This window comes from Vigna angularis, chromosome 9 (assembly GCF_016808095.1).
Source record: "Vigna angularis cultivar LongXiaoDou No.4 chromosome 9, ASM1680809v1, whole genome shotgun sequence".
In the NCBI taxonomy this organism is placed as follows: Eukaryota; Viridiplantae; Streptophyta; class Magnoliopsida; order Fabales; family Fabaceae; genus Vigna; species Vigna angularis.
In genome coordinates, this window is record NC_068978.1 from 1,691,597 (window position 1) to 1,711,412 (window position 19,816).

The following is a 19,816-nucleotide window of genomic DNA, read 5'->3' on the forward strand; positions in this document are numbered from 1 at the left end:
ATATATAAAGCACTTCTACAACTTTATATATATATTAATTCCTCTTAATACTAATAGATAGGTTATCGCTTACACAAAATAATTACATTTATTAAATACAGATGTTCATTTCAATTACTTTTAGTTTGTTCAGTGATTTTTTCTACAAAATATCTTATCTTTCACTGATATTTGACAATTTGTTCACCATCATAATGTTTTTTTTAATGGAAAATAATAAAATAATAAAATTTACTTAGTTAATTGACATATTAATATCTATGGAGTTATTTTTTACTTATAGAGATAATATGTCTTAACTTACTTATTTTGTGAACTATCAGAGTAAATTTCGCGAAAAATATGTTACCGAGTACTTCAAATTCTTTTCAAAATTGAAAATTTCCCGAAAAGTATATATATAGTATGGGCCTTCAGTAGGCCTTGTCTGTAGCGATGTGCCCTACACACAGGGGAGTTGCTCCCTCCACCCCCACACGGTTCTTCCTCCACCTCCCCAATTTTCTAAAATGCCAATTATATCCTTCTAAAATGACAATTATATCCTCAAAAGTTAAAATTTTTTATTTTTATTATTTTAATATTTTAATTTATTTAAAACTTCTGATTTACTTCCCTCTGCACCTCTTCTTCTCTTCCATTTCCGTTTACCTTTCTCTCTTCCGTCAAGCTTCTTCTCCATTTCTCCATTTTCGTTTATCATTTTCTCTTCAAGCCTCATCAACCTTTCACTTCTATTTCTCCATTTCTTTCTTCTTACCATATAACATTTAAAATTATAAATTTAAATATAAATTACTGTAAATAAAATAAACAAATAAAATAAAAACGAAACGTAAAAGGAACACTGCCTCTGGACGGATGACATCCTTCAACGGATGTCAACATCCGTTTAAGGCAAAACGGATGTCGACATCCGTTTCGCCTTAAACGGATGTCGACATCCGTTTCGCCTTAAACGGATGTTGACATCCGTTGAAGGATGTCATCCGTCCAGAGGCAGTGTTCCTTTTAGGTTTCGTTTTTATTTTACTACGTTTTGCGGCTCATGCAAGGATTATAGGCTTGGATATTCAAAGGATTATTGGAAGTATGGGAAGGGTTTAGGGTTTAGAATTATAGGAAGGATTATGACTACGTACCTGGAGAGGAACCACGACAAGGACACTACACCATAAACGCACTGCACCACGTATTGCACCGAGAACAAGAGGAAGATTGCTTGATAATTCTTTTCACGATCACCAAGCTTTGCAGAAAAATATTTTACTCATACAAGGAACTACGTAGGTTATCAGTGAAATATGTTATAAATGAATAAAATTAAAAAACAATAATTTTAAAAATAAAATTTTATTGAGGGGCAAAATAGTAAAGGAAAGGTGGAGGAAGGGGCAAAAAAGTAAAGGGGAGGTGGAGGAAGAGATGTGTGGGGGTGGAGGGAGCAACTCCCTACACACAGATCCTCTACGAGTTTGTCATTGATGAGTCTTTTTGACATGAACATATGGTATTGGTCCAATCCAATGGGCTCATCCATGCAAGAGCCCATTTTCTCTGTCCGTACGGCCCAGCAGCTAGGTTTGGTTATAGCTTATTTTTGGGGAGTGTTGCTCCCTCCACCACCACCAAATACTCCCTGCATCAACCATACCTAATTTGCCCCTGCTATAAAACGGATGTCAACATCCGTTTCGCCTTCAAGGATGTTGACATCCGTAAACAGATGTTGACATCCGTTTACATATTTTATATTTTATTTTATTATTTTTATTTAAAAAAAAAAAAAAACTTCACGGCACATCCGTTTAATAAATTTTTAAAAAATATTTTAATTATTATTTAAATAATAATACATAAATTAAATTAATAATAATTATTTTATTAAATAAAATAAAATAAATTTATAAATAATTAAGTAATAATTTTCAAAAAATTAAATAATATTTATATATTAATTTAAAATACAATAAATTAAAAAACTAAAAACTAAAAAAAAAAAAACTTTAACGGATATCGCCATATCCGTTAACTGATGTGGCACATCCATTTTAATAAATTTATAAAAAATATTTAAATTATTATTTAAATAATAATATATAAATTAAGTTAATAAGAATTATTTTATTAAATAAAATAAAATTAATTTATAAATAATTAAGTAATAATTTTTAAAAAATTAAATAATATTTATATATTAATTTAAAATACAATAAATTAAAAACTAAAAAAAAAATCTCAACGGATGAAGTACATCTGTTGAAGAATTTTTTCTTCAACGAATGTCGACATCCATTTAAGAAAAGAGGTGGGAGTGTAGGATATGTTAAAATATAAATGATAGTTTTAAAATTTTAAAAAAATATTATAGTGCATGGAGCAATGTGGGAGGTGGTGTAAGGAGTAACCTCATCTTTGGGTCAACATTTAGCCCATACATAGGGTTTAGGCAGAGGTGATTTTGAGGCATGAATGTCTAACAGTGTCATGAACAGTGCATTTTGTTTTTTTAATAATGGTTTCATTATTCATTTTTACATTCATTTTCATTTGACACATAGGAATAAAATAATTATAAAAAAACATATTTTTATATTTTCGAGAAAAAAAATAAAAAATATATTAAATAAATATAAAAATTTAATTTATCTCAAATTCATTTCTCTTTTGTTTTTTTGTTCTCTTTACTTTTTATGTGAGGGATTGGCGAAAGCTGATTGGGTGTGATTTGTGGTGTCTTCTTGTGCTGTCATTTTACATTTTGTTTCCTTTCGAAAAAAAACATCTTTGTTGTCTCTATCTATTTATCCGCGGATCTTGTTCCAAATCAATTATCTTGTTTCATTATCTAATGAAAACGACTTCAAATTTTCAAATTCATGTATCAATCAAATCGATTATCTTCTTTATTGGTTTCATCGTTTCTCTCTGTTAACAATTAACCTTCTTTTGTTTTTTTCTATATCTATAATAATAATTATATATTTTTCTTTTCTATAATATTTTAACTTCATTTGGTCTCTATATCTTTTAGAAACACTTAATTTCTGCACGTCAAATCGAATCCGTCGTCACACTCAGGGAAGAGAAGAAAAAACAGCACAAAATAAACCACGTTGCTTATTCAGCTGTGTCTGGAAAGCAACGAAGAATTCATTATTGGTTTTGTTTCTATAGCTAAAACATTAATCTACTTTAATATCTACGTAACATATTTTTTTTTTCATGATTTAAAGCAAAAGTTAATTTATTATATAAGATAAATTTTGACCTTTCAAAAGAGCAGGAGTTTACAAATATTCATCTATACAGATTAAAAATAATTAAGATAAGAGATTTATTTGGACATATTTTTCACAAGAATTAAAGTTAATTTATACATATAAGAAATAACTTTTGAAATACATAAAAACTAATTATAACTTTTGAAATACATAAAAACTAATCATAACTTTTGATATACATATAAGCAGTAACTTTTTAAATACGTGTAATTACATGCGTTTTTTTTATTGTCGTCTTATACGTAACATGTTCCTTTGTTAAATTTTCTTTCTTTCCAAACAAACCGTATATCTTCTGAGCCGAATCATCATAAACATTCATCACAATAAAAAAAAAGAAAAGAAACAACTCTTAATAATAAATAAAAAAAATATTTTGACATAATTAATAAAATTTTAATACAATATGCGTGTATTTTTTTACTGATTTATTATATTATCATATTTTAAACTTAATAAAAAAATAATAAATTTACTATCTTAAATATTGTAAAAAAAATATATTAACTTATCATTATCCAATTAATAACGGATGAATTTGTAAAGTTAAAAAAGGACATATATAATTAGGAAAAAGCTTTTTTAATAATTCTTTTAATAATTTTTTGATAATAGTTTATGATTGATCTGTTACGAATATTTATATAAATTAAATTCAAACCGACCAATAAAATGATATGTTTTGTTGTAAAGAAGTGGTTAAAATAAATTGAGAGGGAAGAGAAAATAATATGGCACATGTGGAATCTCTTAGATGATTTGTGTCTCAGATAAAGTCACATATACATGTGCCCTAGGTTAACCATGTGGCTCCATTATTCTTACATATCTTATTTTCTTGGTAGAAGCAAGCCAGTACAGTCTCAACTAATATAGTACATGGGATCAGGAAGTTTAAAGGTCCTACCCCCAACATTGGTTCCCAAAATATCACTCCACTGGTCTCCGATGTTTCCGATGATGTTGTATCCCTGTTCCTCTATCTTCCTCCTCTCGTTTGATTTGTATGTAACTGCTGTCTTACCATTGTAAGACGGATCCCTGCAACAAAATCCACTTTTGTTTGAATTTTACATTTTACATAAATTTATAACATTAAAAGGAAAAAACAAATAATGTTATGTTGTGAATATACAGTATAATGTGAAGGTGAAAACTCACTTGGTAATTAGCTTATCCCATTTGTAATATCCAGCTTTCTTCAAGTTTGAAGCTGTTACGTCGAGTTGAGACAGTGGTCTGCCTGTTATGAACACAATCTTTATGCCAAGAGACACCAGTTTTCTGTACAGTTTCAGACTCTCAGGCAGCGGCGGCGCCACCCCACGAAACACCCACTCATCAAACGCCGTAGAGTTATATGGTTCCGCTCTATCATGTTTCAAAGTCATACATTAAATAATAATCAGAATACCATGTGAAAAAGAAAAAGAACATACCCAAATCCATGATCGGCATAATATGGGAGATTACAGAGCGTGGTCTCGTCTATATCAAACACCCACGCGTCTTTGCTACTGATGTTTAAGGTTTTGACGTAGAAATAAGCTTCCCGACACACGGTTTTGGAGTCTGATCTATACTGGTCACCTACGAGGTAGTTCCCTATGTATCCTACGCAATCTTTAGGAACACTCGAGAATCCGATGATGTTATGTGCTTCCACACCAAGCATCCAACTTTGGCATGAGATCTCCGGAATGTAGTGGCCACCGAGCCCGGATTTCATTCGGAGTGGGAAAACTTGGAAGTTGACGCCATGGTCATCACCTTGGCATTGCCATGCTGCTACAGCTATGGCAACAAATAAAACAAACACCTTCATTTTCCTCACTACTGTAACTTTTGCTGCTTCCTCCTGTTTTTCTTCCTTATATAGAGTAACTTCTACTTTGCTAGCTCCATAGAGGATAAAATATCTGTGGACAACGTTTTCTTGTCAGAAACATGATAAATGGGAATTAAGAACAACTTATGTTAAAAACATGTTTATGTATTAATTATAATCCTATGATAGTGTTTATGTTGCTTTTTAAAGGAAAAACAGAATGATCGTGATGATAGTTGAATAAATAGAAGTGTTATATTTTTGTTTTCTACCATATGTAGATATCATTTTTTATTCTCTTTATTAATTTAACTATTTTTTTTATTCATTTTTATAAATTTTCCTTTTTTTTTCTCATGCAATGTTCAATTTTTTTTAAGAAAATGAGGCTTAGACGAGTTTGATGTCTTTTTCCCACTTGTACAAAAATTCAGACATATCATTCTCACCTAAAAATTTGTTCCAGTGATAAATAATTGAGTATGGTGGTTTTTTGTCCTTGGTAAAATTAATATTGAATGGATAAAAATTTGATTCATATGAAATTTTATAAAAGTTAATAAATTCACTACATATAATAATTTATAAATAAATAAGCTTTTTATATTTTCATCACGTAACCTATTTTTAATATTTTTTTCCCGGAATTCTGCAATCGAAAAATCATAAGATAATATTTAGTCGTACAGATATTCTACACTCGATCTAGTCACTGTTATGTGTAAGTTGCTTTAACTTCTACAATGACTATATATTGCACTTTGAAAAAGTCGTATTGGAGAATAGACTAATGATTTTAACTTTATTCTGGTTACTATTTTTTTTTTCCACAAATGAAAATAATTATGAGTAAAGGAATTATATGTACTTTATGATAAGATGTAATCATCATTTCAAATAGTTTTAGCTTCTCAGTGTTAAACATATTTTTAAAAAATTCATTTTTTTAACATTAAGAATATCGTCATCATTTGATCACACAGGTGAGGATAACATTTTTCAAATTAATAAACATTTATTTCACATTTTTTACAATATATAATAATATTTATTTTATTTAATTAATTATATTTATTTTTTAACTCAAAATTTAATATTGAAATTATGCTTTATGTTATAGTTTTTTAATTTTTAAAAAAACTAATAATAACAAGATTAATTTCAAATTAATCATAAATCAAAATTACTCTCCCTTAAATTATTATTGATTTTATTGCTTCTCTTGAAACAATTAAAATTTGAATACATTATTTTTATCTAATTTCAATTTTAATATTTTTTTTATTTTTGAAATTCGTTCTCAAACAAAATAACCTAGAAAACTTGCATGAATTTAGCTTCTTGAAATTATTATTTATTTTATTTCTTCTCTTAAAACAATTGAAATTTAAATTCTAATTATTTTAAATGATTTTTGCCTATTTTCAATTTTTATATTTTATTTTTTATTTTTGAAATTAACTCTCTTTTTTGAAAAACAAAAAGAACGTAGAAAACTTTCTTGGAATTCGCTGACTTACCAAAAATTAATCCTTAACTGCTACGTACTAAATTAACAATGTTAGACTAGATATATTTCATGAATTTAAGAAAAGAAAATTGAGAAAAATAAATTTTAATTTATTTTCAAAGAATGATGCTCTGTTTTTCAATTTTTCACTTTTTTTTTTATTTTGTACGTTTAGCATGCAGTAGTCACTTTCAAATGTCAGACTTTTCAGTATCAAACGTGGACCAGTCCTTCCTCTGCAAATGTCTCAAAAATCACACAGATACTTTTTTTTAACCTAAAATAATATTTAAACAACTCACGAACCACGTTTTCTAAAAAAACAATATTATCCAAATCCAGTTACTATTTGGGAAAAAAATCAATTAAGCAATGTTGGCGAATTTTTGGATTAATAAAATTCAATAATATGAATAAAAATCGTGTAAAAAAGTTTAGTTCACACTAATAAAATGGTAGAATTTGAAGTCTACTTTAATAAGATAATAAGTTATAAACTACTACTACTATTATTATTATTATTATTATTATTATTATTATTATTATTATTATTATTATTACTTATTATTATTATTTTTTTTTGTTATTATTTTTGTTTCTTGAAGTATTAAAAGCGTCCGGAAACTGGAACACATTTACGTCCCCACAAGTTATATGATAGCAAAATTCAGTAAGATTTTTCCATACTTTGGATAAGACGAAATGGAGTCCAGATTTTTTTATTGGATTTTTTTTTTAGTTCTCAATGTTAAACTTTAAGAAATACATTAATATTAATATATTATAATTTTTTATATATTTTAAGATATTAAAATCAGTATATTTAAAGAGAACACCTAAAATAAAATTCAAATTCCAGAAAATAAATAAACGAAGTTGAAGAAAAGAAAAGTAAATGATTGGAAAGAAGTGAAATATTATTTTATCATTTATTTACTGGAGATATTTATTCTTTTGTTATAGTGATAGTTATTATAAAAATAAAAAAGAAAAAAGAAAAAGATAGAAAAAAGAGACACCGTAATCAATTATAACTATTTTTTTATTAGAAACTTGCGTATTGCATTTTACCTATACTTGCTGCACTTTTCCTCTTAAATTTTTTTACGCTAATTAAATTCTTATGAAAGCAACCTATTTTATTAAAATAATATTCATTTTCAATACAAAACCCCTAATAAAAAAATAAAGTTGTAATTTTGAATATATAATCATATCTAATGAGATAAATTATTTTATGATCAATGCTAAAAGATCACGTTTGGCTAAATGTCATTTTACTAGTTATCAGGAGTGGTCTTTCGATATAACTATTATGCTTTGTTCATATTAGATGATTTGTGGGAAATGATTTGGAGAGAGTGATGAATGGATTTGAGAGTAAAATTTTTGTTGTTTGTTTGAGTGGATTTGGAAGTAATTGGAAGTGGATTTAGAAATAAAGTCTGTAAGAATTAGTGTAAGATTTGATTGATGTGATATATTTAAAAAATTTGTTTAATGGATAGAAATTAAAATTACCAAAATACTCCTAGTTATTAAAGTAATATAAAATGATATTTGTTAATATTATATTTAATTGAAAAATGTTTATAAAGAGTAAAAAATTTAAAATAATTATTAAAATAAAATTTTAAAAAGTAAAAAAATTATATATGTACTGTAATTATTAAAATAAAAAGTAAAAAAATTATATATGTACTTTAATTATATATTAAAATAATTATTAAAATAAATTTTTAAAAAGTAAAAAGAAAACCACAAATGACCTTCTTTTCGTGTCTCTCGCCCGCCCTCGGCCTCTCTCTCTCAGCCGCCGCAACCCTTCCATTCCAACTCCAAACCCAAACCTTACTCTCCACTCTCTCCCCCACCCACCCCCCCTCTCATGGCCCAAAGCCGAAACCCTTGCAAAACTCGACCCGGATGATGCTCTCTCCCTTAACCTACAGTGAAGTATAGAATGACAGAGTTGAAATCATTCCACCATCAGAAGCCACCACCCACCCTGCTTCGAAGCGTGCTGGAACCGAATAAAGCAGCACCTGGAATCGAATACACCCGCTGAACCAACGCGAATCGAATACAAGCAAGCGAAATCGAATACATCACCTAGCTTTCCTCTCACTCTGCAACGTATCCGAATACGCACACCCCATAACCGAATACACCTTCCACATCTCAACTTTTGGAACCGAATACACAACCCTTCATGCTTTGCTTCTCCATCTTCAACGCCTCTTCTTGCTATACGCAAATAGCTTCTGCATTAATATTTATTATCCATTCCTGGAATCGATTATCCAGTTACGGAATCGAATTGGTTGCATGTTCTCAGCTAGTATTATCATATGTGTTAAGGGTAAAAAAGTCATTTGCCTTCAATTCATCGCAAATTTTCTCGGCACAGCGAGTGATACAAAAAGGAGATATCCCGCAAATCTCCTTAATTCCATCGTCACAAATCCGCAAAAATGAACAACACTGTAGTTTAGATTTATCGCTCGTAAATCCATCTGAATAGTAAAATCTGTTCATGCGCATTAGTGATTTAGATAGAGCACATTTTAGCTATCGACAAATGTAAAAAAGTTAAAGATCACTGTATATAAAGTGGAACCAAAGTAATCGATATAAGAATTTTGTGGAGAGAAAAATGATAGCGTCCTCCTCGAGCTAGGTTGGGCCAAAGCACGAAGATGAAGCTATGGAGGTGGAATTTGTGCGGAAGCGATGGATATGGTGGTGGGCTCACAATTTTGGTGATGTTTTTGGTGAGTATTTGTGGTAGGATGGAGGTGTTTGATGGATCTCCGGAGAGGTTGGGCCAACTCTAGAGAAGGGTGGTTAGAGGGACCTCATGGGATGCTCTAGCCTTGACTTGAGACAAGATATGTTTGCACACATTTTGGCATAATAACATTCAAATTCATCAAGTGATTTTACAAGGAAGGAGACCCTTCTATTTATAGAGAAAGGTGTCTCCTAAGTAGACAAGAAACCCTAAAAACTATCCACTCTTAAAGAGACATGTGGCAATCCTCTTTTACAAAGTTTCTCCACTCTTAGAGTGCCATGTGGCAATCCACTTTTGTAAAGTCTTCTCCACTCATGTGGTAATCCACTTTTGCAAAGTTCCTCCACTCTTAAAGTGCCATGTGACAATCCACTTTTGCAAGAGCTTTCCACTCTTAGAGTGACATGTGGCAATCCACTTTAGGAAGAGTTTCTCCACTTGGAAAGTGACACATGGCCACTTCCTTTTTAAGAAGTGTCTTCACTAAGAGCTTGCCATGTGGCCATCATGTCCCATGGTGGGACACACTCTTTAAAAATAAGATTACAAACCATACAATACTTAGCCCTTAATACAAGGCCTAAAATTAAATACTATACTATTTGACCCTTAATACAAGGTCTAAAATACACACAATTTTACCATGGCTAGGGCATATGCCATCAAAAAATCACAGAAACTCGATTAGTAGATCTTCAATTAAAACTTCAAAAGAATATATAATATTGTACTTACAGATAGAAAAGAGAGACCAAAAAGAAAAAAATAAATTAAAATTTTCATAAATAAAAATAAACTTTGAAAAGAATGAAAGACATCGAGCTAAAGACAAAATTAAATTTGTTAACATATTGATTATAGGATGATAATTGTATTATTATTTATAAATTATAAACTTGTTTATCGGCATGAACACACTCTTTCATACTAATATTATAAAGTTGTTTCTCTAAATGGATGTAATTAAGAACTTAAGGTTAAATTATTATTATTTCTTTTGGTTTTGATCAAATCTTTGGTTTATCCAAATGAAATATCTAATGTCTTAAATGGTTACATAGCATTAAATATATATTTTATCATTATATATATCATTATTAAATAAAGATTTATTCTTCTCACATTAAAATGGTACCACCAAATTAAAAAAAAACAGTATATATGTTAGTCGCAAGAGTATGTAACACTGCTATTTATGATCACCTAAAAAAGTTACTCGTGCATAAATGAATAAATGAATGTTTATGAGAGAAACTTCTTTTATTATGAAAATAAAAAATATTATAAATCTTGCAATTATACAAGAATACTCAAGTAAAAAAAATAATAATCACACTATATTACTTAAAAAATATCATGATCTATACATTAATGTGTTATTATAAATTAAAAAGATTATTGTGTACAGTTTATAAAATCTACGTAGAGGATGACTTTTTTACATGTTCTAGTGTTAGTAACTTTATTACAATAATTACAGTAGAAACTAATAGAGTATTAAAAAGAACAAAACGTATGAATGAGGAAGGAGAATGTATTGCATAGAACTTATATGAAAGAAAAAATAGAGAAATCTTACTTGAGAAACTGAAACAGAATCATCCTTTCTCCTCCTCTCAGCAGCTGTGGTGTGGTTGTGTTCTTATGTTCTCCTTTAGCTTCTTTTATAATATTATATTCATCCGTGCGCATTTTATAATATTATATTCATTTGAGTCTAAATAAAATTTAAAATTAAAATTTTTAAGAATAAAAAATGCAATGTTTAAATTTAATTTAGTGTAATTTTAAAAGTACATAGTAGAAAACTTATAAATTTTGAAGTATAAAATATTTAAATGGGCATTCTAAAATTATCATGTCCGAATATATACTATAAAGAGTATAAAGAGTAATTCATCCTTTGTAGACTAATCCCATATTCAAAAGTAATTAAAAGAGAAGGTATAAATGACTAATTATAATTCATCTTCCTGCTACTAGCATCTTCACTTCTTTCAGTAAAAATCATAATCATAGACAAAAACATTAATTATACCATAAAATGTGTAATCGAAAACAAAAAAAATCATAATGATACACCAAGATTATTAATTGTGTCATAAATGATGGAGCAGAAATTTTCAAATGTCACACAGTAGAAATTTTCAAATGTCACAAATATGTACTCTTCTTCTTGGAGTAGGATATGAGAAGAAAAAACAATATAATACAATATAATACAAAAAGAGAGTAAAAGGAGATATAAATTTCGGAAAGATTTTTCTAATCAAAGAAAATTAAAAGATAATACAATATAATACGTATTTTTAAAAATTTGATTTTAGTAAAACGAATACAAATTAAAATTCAAATATAATATATTATTAAATAACCAGTTTATAAAATATAAAATTAATATTTGAATTCTTTGTCAATAATATTTCACAAAATTATAAAATTTTTGTATAATTAAATTTTAATGTAAATTCATACTTTATAAATTTTTAATTTATTTTATTAATATTTATTTTACAATGAAAAAGTAAACAATACTATGTTAACGTTCAATTAAAGTTAACTTATTTCAATTTAAATGAAAATTGTAAGGGATTGAAAATTTTAAATCAGCCATTAAATTTAAAACTGATATCTTTTTAAAATTTGAAACTAATAAACAAATAAATATATATAAAATAAAATTGATCTGCTTAAGTTATATGCATATAATTATTGGAGAAATATATATTTTAGATTTAACTTATTTTTTTATGCTATAATTGATCATAAATAACTGGCAACCACGATTTCCGAAAGTTGATTATACATATACTTTTATGAAAAAACAATTGGCACCACTCTTTTTCATTCGGTGGCATATTTCTGGGACAATAAATTCATACAAATATGAAAAATATTGTTTTGATTTAAGATATTATTGACATAAGATTTCATAATTTTATCACTTTTTTTTCAAAATTTTTAAAAAATTATCTAAATTAATTTTAATCTCAATTTTCAATACCTATTGAATATAACTTAAATAGGTTTTTTAGCTTAACCAATATAAAAACATATAAATAACCCGTGTTTCAAACTAATTTTAACAACCAAAGTTTCTAAATAAAATATCAGATGTGATGGAGGATCGCATCCGAATTTAGTCATTGATTAACACTATGCAATGATTTAGATTTTCACTATAATATTCTACAATATAATATAGATAAACAGAAATATTAAATTATTTACAGTAATTATAAAAGAAATTTTATATACAAATCAACTAAACAAAACTGTACCAGTAGAGACCGGACGCCAAACAGGCCGAACTATTAGAAAGTGAGTTTATGCCTAACTCATCCCCACAAAACCGGCTTTTAAGGTGAGGTTTGCACCTCAATTATATATTATCATTTGGCCTTATCTCTAGTCGATGTGGGACTTCCAACACACCCCCTTCACGCCGAGGTATAGACATCTCGTGCGTGATAGTAGAAATTGGGTGGTCCGATAGCGGCCCGATTGCGGGTGGAAGAGAAGAATAGAATGCCCACTTAGAACTCGCTAGGATAGGCTCTAACCATGGCTCTGATACCATATTAGAAAGTGAGTTTATGCCTAACTCATCCCCACAAAACCGGCTTTTAAGGTGAGGTTTGCACCTCAATTATATATTATCATTTGGCCTTATCTCTAGTCGATGTGGGACTTCCAACACGAACGTCCACATAACCACATTGGACCCAAGAAACTACCCTTCTGCTTACCATCAGGAAGGGTTGGGTATGGCAGGCCAGACGCACGTACGTCCACGATCACGCAACCTTACCGCTTGCCACCTGTGGGAAAAGCAACTCATATGAAGCCGGCCGATCGTACCGCTAACCAGCCAGGTTGCCTGTATGGGCCGGCCGGTCATAAGGCCAAGCCTCGCGAGACCGGCCGGTCATATCGCTAATTAACTAAGTTTAAGGTAAGTAGTAATTAAAAGCTATTGGCTGAATTTGGGCCGTGATTAACTTTTCACTAATCCCAAGCCCATAGCGAAAACTATAAATACAGATCAAAGGTGAGTGGTAGATAGGTTGCATTTACTGCACATTTATTACTGTTCGATAGAAAAAACCACTGCTCTCAAACTGACTTTGGCATCGGAGAATCTTTCGCAGGTCTCGCACCCGCGCGCAGAGAAGGAAATTGAGGAGCGAGGACGGAGAGCCGGACATACGGAGTACGAGCAGAGAAGGACGTGGAGACATTGGACGACGCAGCCCCTCACATCCGAAACAAAAACTATACACATTTATTAACAATAAGGAAAATTACACCTATGTTGATTCTTTTTCCAAAACTTGTTTGACTGAAATCTCATCACTCTCTACTCATATTTATCAAATTATTATAATCAAGAACAAGAACATATAACAATGAAAACATAAATAAAAAGAAAGTTGTAATATTGAGTATATAGTTATATCTAAATTATTTTATGATCAATGCTAAAAGATCACGTTTGGCTAAGTGTAATTTTACTAGTTATTAGGGTGGTCCTTGGATACAACTATTGGTGGTCTAGATCACTTATATGAGTAGTCAGCCTGGTATTCAATTAAAACTTCAAATTTTTTTGATAAAAATATTTACTTACTTGAAATTAATCGAAGAAAATAAAACTTTAAAAAGTAAATAGTATTAATTAAAATTCTGATAATATAATAAATAATTAGAACTTATAAAACATAGATATCTTTGTACTTAATTTTAAATATTCCAGCTAAACAACCTAAAACTAATAGCAAAATGGTGCGATGACGACAAGAGCAGTGTGCTCTTCACCTCAATGCTTTCTCTCATTTATCTCCTCCCATTTTCTCTCACTAAAAAAGTATAATATCTCAACTCTCAAAATATTCTTAATATCCTCTGTAGCTCAAGAATGAGTTGCAACAAGACATATATATACTTACATATAGAAAAGAGAGAATAAAATATAAAAATAAATTAAACTTTTTTATAAATACAAATAAACTTTCAAAAGAATGAAATATATCGAGCTAAAGAAAAAAGTAAATTTGTTAAGATAATTTTAATTCAATTGATAGTCATTTAGCTATTGAACTATAAATTCAAAAAATAACAAATCTTTCGATAATTAATAATATAATAGACCGACCAAATAACAAAATATTTTTAGGATAGATTTAAATTCATAACTATGATTTGAATTTTAAGTTTAATTCAATTTTAAAAAAATTATCTTTTGTAAATTGATATTTGCATTGTTTGTTTTATCTCTCATCATATATATATATATATATATATATATATATATATATATATATATATATATATATATATATATATATATATTTATATTATTGGTTAAAAATAAATACTCATAGAAATTCGTGACTTCAGCAATTGGTGCGTTTAGTTGATAGAAAAGAGACAAGGTCACATACACAGCAATTACTGTTACATGTATGCATCTTATTCCGTTCATAGGAGCAAGGCAGTTGCTAGTTAGAGTGTCAACTAATATAGTACATAGGATCGGGAAGCTTAAAGGTCCTGTCGCCGGTGTTGGTTCCCAAAATATCACTCCATTGATCTCCAATGTTTCCGATGATGTTATATCCCTGTTCCTCCAGCTTTTTTCTCTCACTTGATTTGTATGTAACTGCTGTTTTACCATCGTATATAGATGTATCCCTATAACAAAAAAAAAGACAGTTATATCACGTTCTTTTCTAATTATTCTTCTGCACAAAAGTCTGCAAATTCTGATGCCGAAACATGCCAAGTTGTGGACAAACAAGATGATGAAAAAAATCTTAACTGACCTATGTATGTGTTTCTTTTCAAGATTCGTTGTTTTCCTTGCCCTACCAACTTCCTTTACCACCACCCTACCCTACCCTAACTTTGTCCTCTACTCCTTTTGCTTGCCAACGCCATCATCAATAATTACCAGACTTATCACTATGGCCTTTTGTAACATTATTTCTCAAACGATTTTTAAGAAAATATTATACAAAGAAGTTAGTATTAATTAATATGTTTAAAATGAAAGATACTCAGCATGTTCTTTCTTTGATGCACAACAAATACTACAAATATATTTAAAACGTACTTAATGTTTTCTACACGTCACTAATTGTTGCTTATCTATTCACGCCATACATTTTTATTTCAGAACACATGCCGGTTGATCTTTTAGTTATATAATAATAATGAAAATTCATGACATCAAAGAGTCATCAAATCAATAAACATATATTTCACGGACTAAACATCAATAAGTTTCAAAAAATAAAAATTCGATACTGTGAAGAGATGGATTTTAAATTTATAATAATTTTATAATGGCTTATAAGTTGGAAAGTCATGTTATCTTTGTTGAATGTAAAATTTTTAAGACATAAAAATTAGAAGAAAATTATTTGGAGTGAAATATGGATGCATGGTTATGGAAATTTTATTGTGAAAAGAAGCACACTTTACGATAATCTTCTCCCATTTGTGGTATCCTGCAATCTTTAAGTTGGTAACTGTGACAGCCTTCTGTTCCAGTGGTCTTCCTGTCAAGAACACAATCTTGATGCCAAGCGACAACAATTTCTTGTACAGTTTGAGACTCTCAGGCAGTGCTGGTGCCTCACCGATATCAACCCATTCATTAAACAATGTCGAATTATATGGTTCCACCCTATGCATCACCAGTTCAAATTACACCAGGTACAAAAAATCAAAAATCACATAATCATAAATAATATCAATTTACACATATATTAATTATATGAAAGCGTTTCATTCCATCCTAAAATCAATCAATTAGTGAGATATTAGGTTGTTTAATTCAAAACCTAACTGTTCTCTAAATGGATGTAATTATTATTATTTCTTTTAGTTTCGATCAAATCTTTGGTTTATCCGAATGAAATATCTAATGTCTTAGATGGTGACATAGCATTAAATATCTTATCATTTATATCATTATCTAATAAAAATTTATTCTTCTCACATTAAAATGGTACCACCAAATTAAAAAAAAACAGTAAACACTTAAAAAAGTTACTCTTATATAAATGAGTGTGTGTGAGAAAGAACTTCCTTTACTAAGAAAAACCAAAAATATTATGAATCTTGTAACTATTCAAGAATATTTAAACAAAATAAAAAAAAATAATCACATTATATTACTTAAAATTATCATCATCATGTGTGTACTATAAAATAAGAAGATTATTATGTATAATTTAAAAAATCTATATATAAGAAGAAATGAATTATGATTAGTAACAGAAAAAAAAAAAGAAAACAAAACATACCCAAATCCATGTTGAGCATAATAAGGGAGATTAGATAGTGTGGTCTCGTCTACATCAAAGACCCATATGTCTTTGGCAGTGAAATTTAGGGTTTTTGCATAAAAGTAAGCTTCACGACAGACAGTTTTGGAGTCTGATCTATATTGGTCAGCAAGCATATAGTTTCCAATGTAACCCTCACAATCCAAAGGAACAGTTTTCCAGTCAATCACGTTGTGTGCTTCCACACCAACCCTCCAACTTTGGCACGAAACCTCTGGAATGTATCGGCCACCATGCCCAGTTTTCATTCTCAGAGGGAAAATTTCGTAGCTTGCACCATGCTCTGAACCATCACACTGCCATGCTGCTACAGCTATAGCAACAACAAAACCAAACACCTTCATTCTCTCGTTATTCATTCTATCACACCTTACAGTTGTAGCTTCATGGCTTAGGGTTTTCTTCTTTATATATAAAACCTTTTGCTGCCTAAAATATTTGTGAATATACTAGAGTTATTTTTTTATGATCCACGTGATTTATTATTTTCAGTAATTAAATAAACAGTGAACGAAATGAATATCATGTTTTACATTTTTTAATTATAAAACCTGATAAACTTTCCGTTTTCATTATACTATATTGAAAGTTATATATCATGGATGATTTTTTTATTAGTTCAGTATGCCCCATTCATACTTTATTTACTCAAAAGTTCTTGATAAGTGAAAAAGTTCAAATGTTATTAATTCTATATTCTCCTTAACATCGTGCTTTGTGATAGCAAATATTTTATTGCTAAAGGAATTATGATTGACATGATTTTCAACTTGATATCAATCATATGATATATATATATATAAATCAAAACCTTATCTTATAAATTAATTTTATAGAATTATGTTAGATTTAAAATTCATTTTTTATACTATTTATTTGAAAAATACATGCATTAATTGTGTATTTATTTGATGTCCTTTGTTTTTTTATTTTACTTTGAACTCAAACAAAACTTAAATACTAATTTAGGATAACCCAATGGTTTGAATTTTTTAATTACATTGTTCTTTTCATCCTCAAAAGATACGTCTCCATGTTTTAAAATTATATCTTCGTTTTAAACGTGGAAGAGTTTAACCTTTCCATTTTTTTTTAATTCATATAAAATCTTTTTATATGTCGTATGTATATGTAACGTATCGTCTATAGTTTTTTTTTTAATTAAAATATTTTAAAAAACCCGTATCTTTCATTGACATAATATAAAAGTTTAGATTAAAATTTCAATATATTGAATGTAATATAAAAATCGCAAGTGGCATAATTCACTGTAACTAATTCGTTTCGATTTTGAAGCCAGGGATGGTTGTCATCGTTATTAGATTTCAATTATTACATTAATTAATATACTTTTTAAGTGGGAGTGGGTATGGATGATAGTTGTATGTGACCCGCTTTTTAACGTTTTGTTTATGGAAATGAAAAAAGTTTTGGGAAATTTAAAATTTATATGATTTGATTTTATAATAATTGGAGGGTATAAGAATTTTAAAAAACGCAAAGCCACTCTTGAAAGTAGTTATGTTTTATTTAAGAAATTTATTAAAAGCGAAATTTTGTAAGAGTTTTATTATCTGAGTTTTCACGGATTTTTTTATTTCAGATTTTAAAACAAAGTCAATTACTTTATAAAAAAAATAGAAATTTATGTTAGATATTATAAGGATAGCTAACTTTATATCAAATATTATAAGATTCAACGTAAATTTATGTTAATTATTTTTCATACGTAAATTTATGTTATTTGTAATATATATTGGATTATTAATAGACATAAAATTTTTTAGAAAAAACTTATAAATAAAAAGTTTCTTTTATGAAAAAGACATTCCTTCTCTTCTTTCTCCTCTTCCGCACTTAACGCATGCACAGAACAAAATTGTCTCCTTCTGGCTCAATAAACACAACAATGAACGTTGTATATTTTAAATATGCAGTATAATTGGATACTTATTTTAAGCACGTGAATTCATCTGGAAATTATTTTTAACAACAGAGGCATTTCAGAGAAAGTGTATTTCATTCTTCCAAATCGTCTCACATATGTGGGTGAGTGAACAGTAAACGAATCCCGCAATTCTCTTCAATTCTATCCGCACAATTCGCTTCAAGTGAACACATAAATTTTTAAAATATTGCTCGCCAATTTGCATAAACAGTAAATTCAGCGCAAGCGAACACAGAGTAAAAGACATTGATTGAACGGAAATAATTATATTTTACTTTAATTTTAATTATTTTAAAATTTTATAATTTTGTGAAATATTACTAACAAAGAATTTAAATATTAATTTTTAATTTTATAAACTAGTTATTTAATAATTAATTATATTTGAATTTGAATTTGTACTTGTTTTACTACAATCAATTTTTTAAAAGTACTTTTATAATGTATTATATTATATTATCTTATTAGTTTAAGTTTTTTTATCCTATCAATCATTTTTTTTTTAAACTTTGGATAAACTTTTTCACCCCTCTCATGTAACTTTCTTTGAATAATGGTATAACAGATGCAATAATTTCTCTATTGAAAAGACTTGCAAAACCAATGGATTTGGTAAACCTAGCCACCTTCACATCAACCATGGCAGCAAGTCAGAGTTTGAATGATGATAATGACAACAGCTACGCAACCATTCATCAATCAATTGCTCTAGCTCAAGCTCACCTTCACGTTCATGCCATCTTTTGTACAGGGTGATGATAAATGGAGAACACACCCTAAACATATTCTTACCTTAATTATTTCTTAAAATATTTTAAATAACACTGATCATAAATCATGTAATGGAAAGCTATATTTCATTAAAAGATGAAGTTCTTTGACATGTGGAATGCAATTCAAAACCTAAACCGGTCAACAACATGTTCTTGAAATCTATGAGATGACATGCTTGGTCTCGCTAGCATACATCATTAACATAAGTATAAGGATAATGATATTTTGACAATATTTTTTTGATAATATTTTAATTTCATTTACGTGTCATTTTGTGATTGGTCCAAAATTACTCCACAATCAATAATAATAATCATAAA

General features: G+C 28.6%; 2 protein-coding genes across 2 annotated transcripts; both read right to left on the minus strand.

The window, feature by feature from the left end:
- Window positions 1–4,011: 4,011 nt before the first annotated feature.
- On the minus strand, window positions 4,012–11,041 carry LOC108320516 (stem 28 kDa glycoprotein). The gene is made up of 4 exons (XM_017551956.2): window positions 10,999–11,041; window positions 4,724–5,203; window positions 4,446–4,655; window positions 4,012–4,325 (listed from the first exon to the last, which is right to left on the minus strand). The coding sequence occupies exons 1-4, from the start codon at window positions 11,019–11,021 to the stop codon at window positions 4,148–4,150; spliced, it is 891 nt and encodes a 296-aa protein (XP_017407445.2). The 5' UTR covers window positions 11,022–11,041; the 3' UTR covers window positions 4,012–4,147.
- Window positions 11,042–14,810: 3,769 nt separating this feature from the next.
- LOC108320554 (stem 28 kDa glycoprotein) lies at window positions 14,811–17,167 on the minus strand. Its single transcript, XM_017552001.2, has 3 exons — window positions 16,733–17,167; window positions 15,901–16,110; window positions 14,811–15,113 (listed from the first exon to the last, which is right to left on the minus strand). Exons 1-3 carry the CDS (start codon window positions 17,131–17,133, stop codon window positions 14,933–14,935), a joined length of 792 nt encoding a protein of 263 aa, XP_017407490.1. The 5' UTR covers window positions 17,134–17,167; the 3' UTR covers window positions 14,811–14,932.
- Window positions 17,168–19,816: the final 2,649 nt, after the last annotated feature.

Coding starts and splice junctions, on each gene's coding strand:
- LOC108320516 (XM_017551956.2), bottom strand. CDS start 11,021: ATGATTCTGTTTCAGTTTCTCAA. Junction 5,204..10,998: donor ATTCTGTTTCAGTTTCTCAA/GTAAGATTTCTC, acceptor CGTTGTCCACAG/ATATTTTATCCTCTATGGAG. Junction 4,656..4,723: donor TATGCCGATCATGGATTTGG/GTATGTTCTTTT, acceptor GAAACATGATAG/AGCGGAACCATATAACTCTA.
- LOC108320554 (XM_017552001.2), bottom strand. CDS start 17,133: ATGAATAACGAGAGAATGAAGGTGTTTGGTTTTGTTGTTGCTATAGCT. Junction 16,111..16,732: donor TATGCTCAACATGGATTTGG/GTATGTTTTGTT, acceptor GGTGATGCATAG/GGTGGAACCATATAATTCGA. Junction 15,114..15,900: donor TGGGAGAAGATTATCGTAAA/GTGTGCTTCTTT, acceptor TTTTTGTTATAG/GGATACATCTATATACGATG.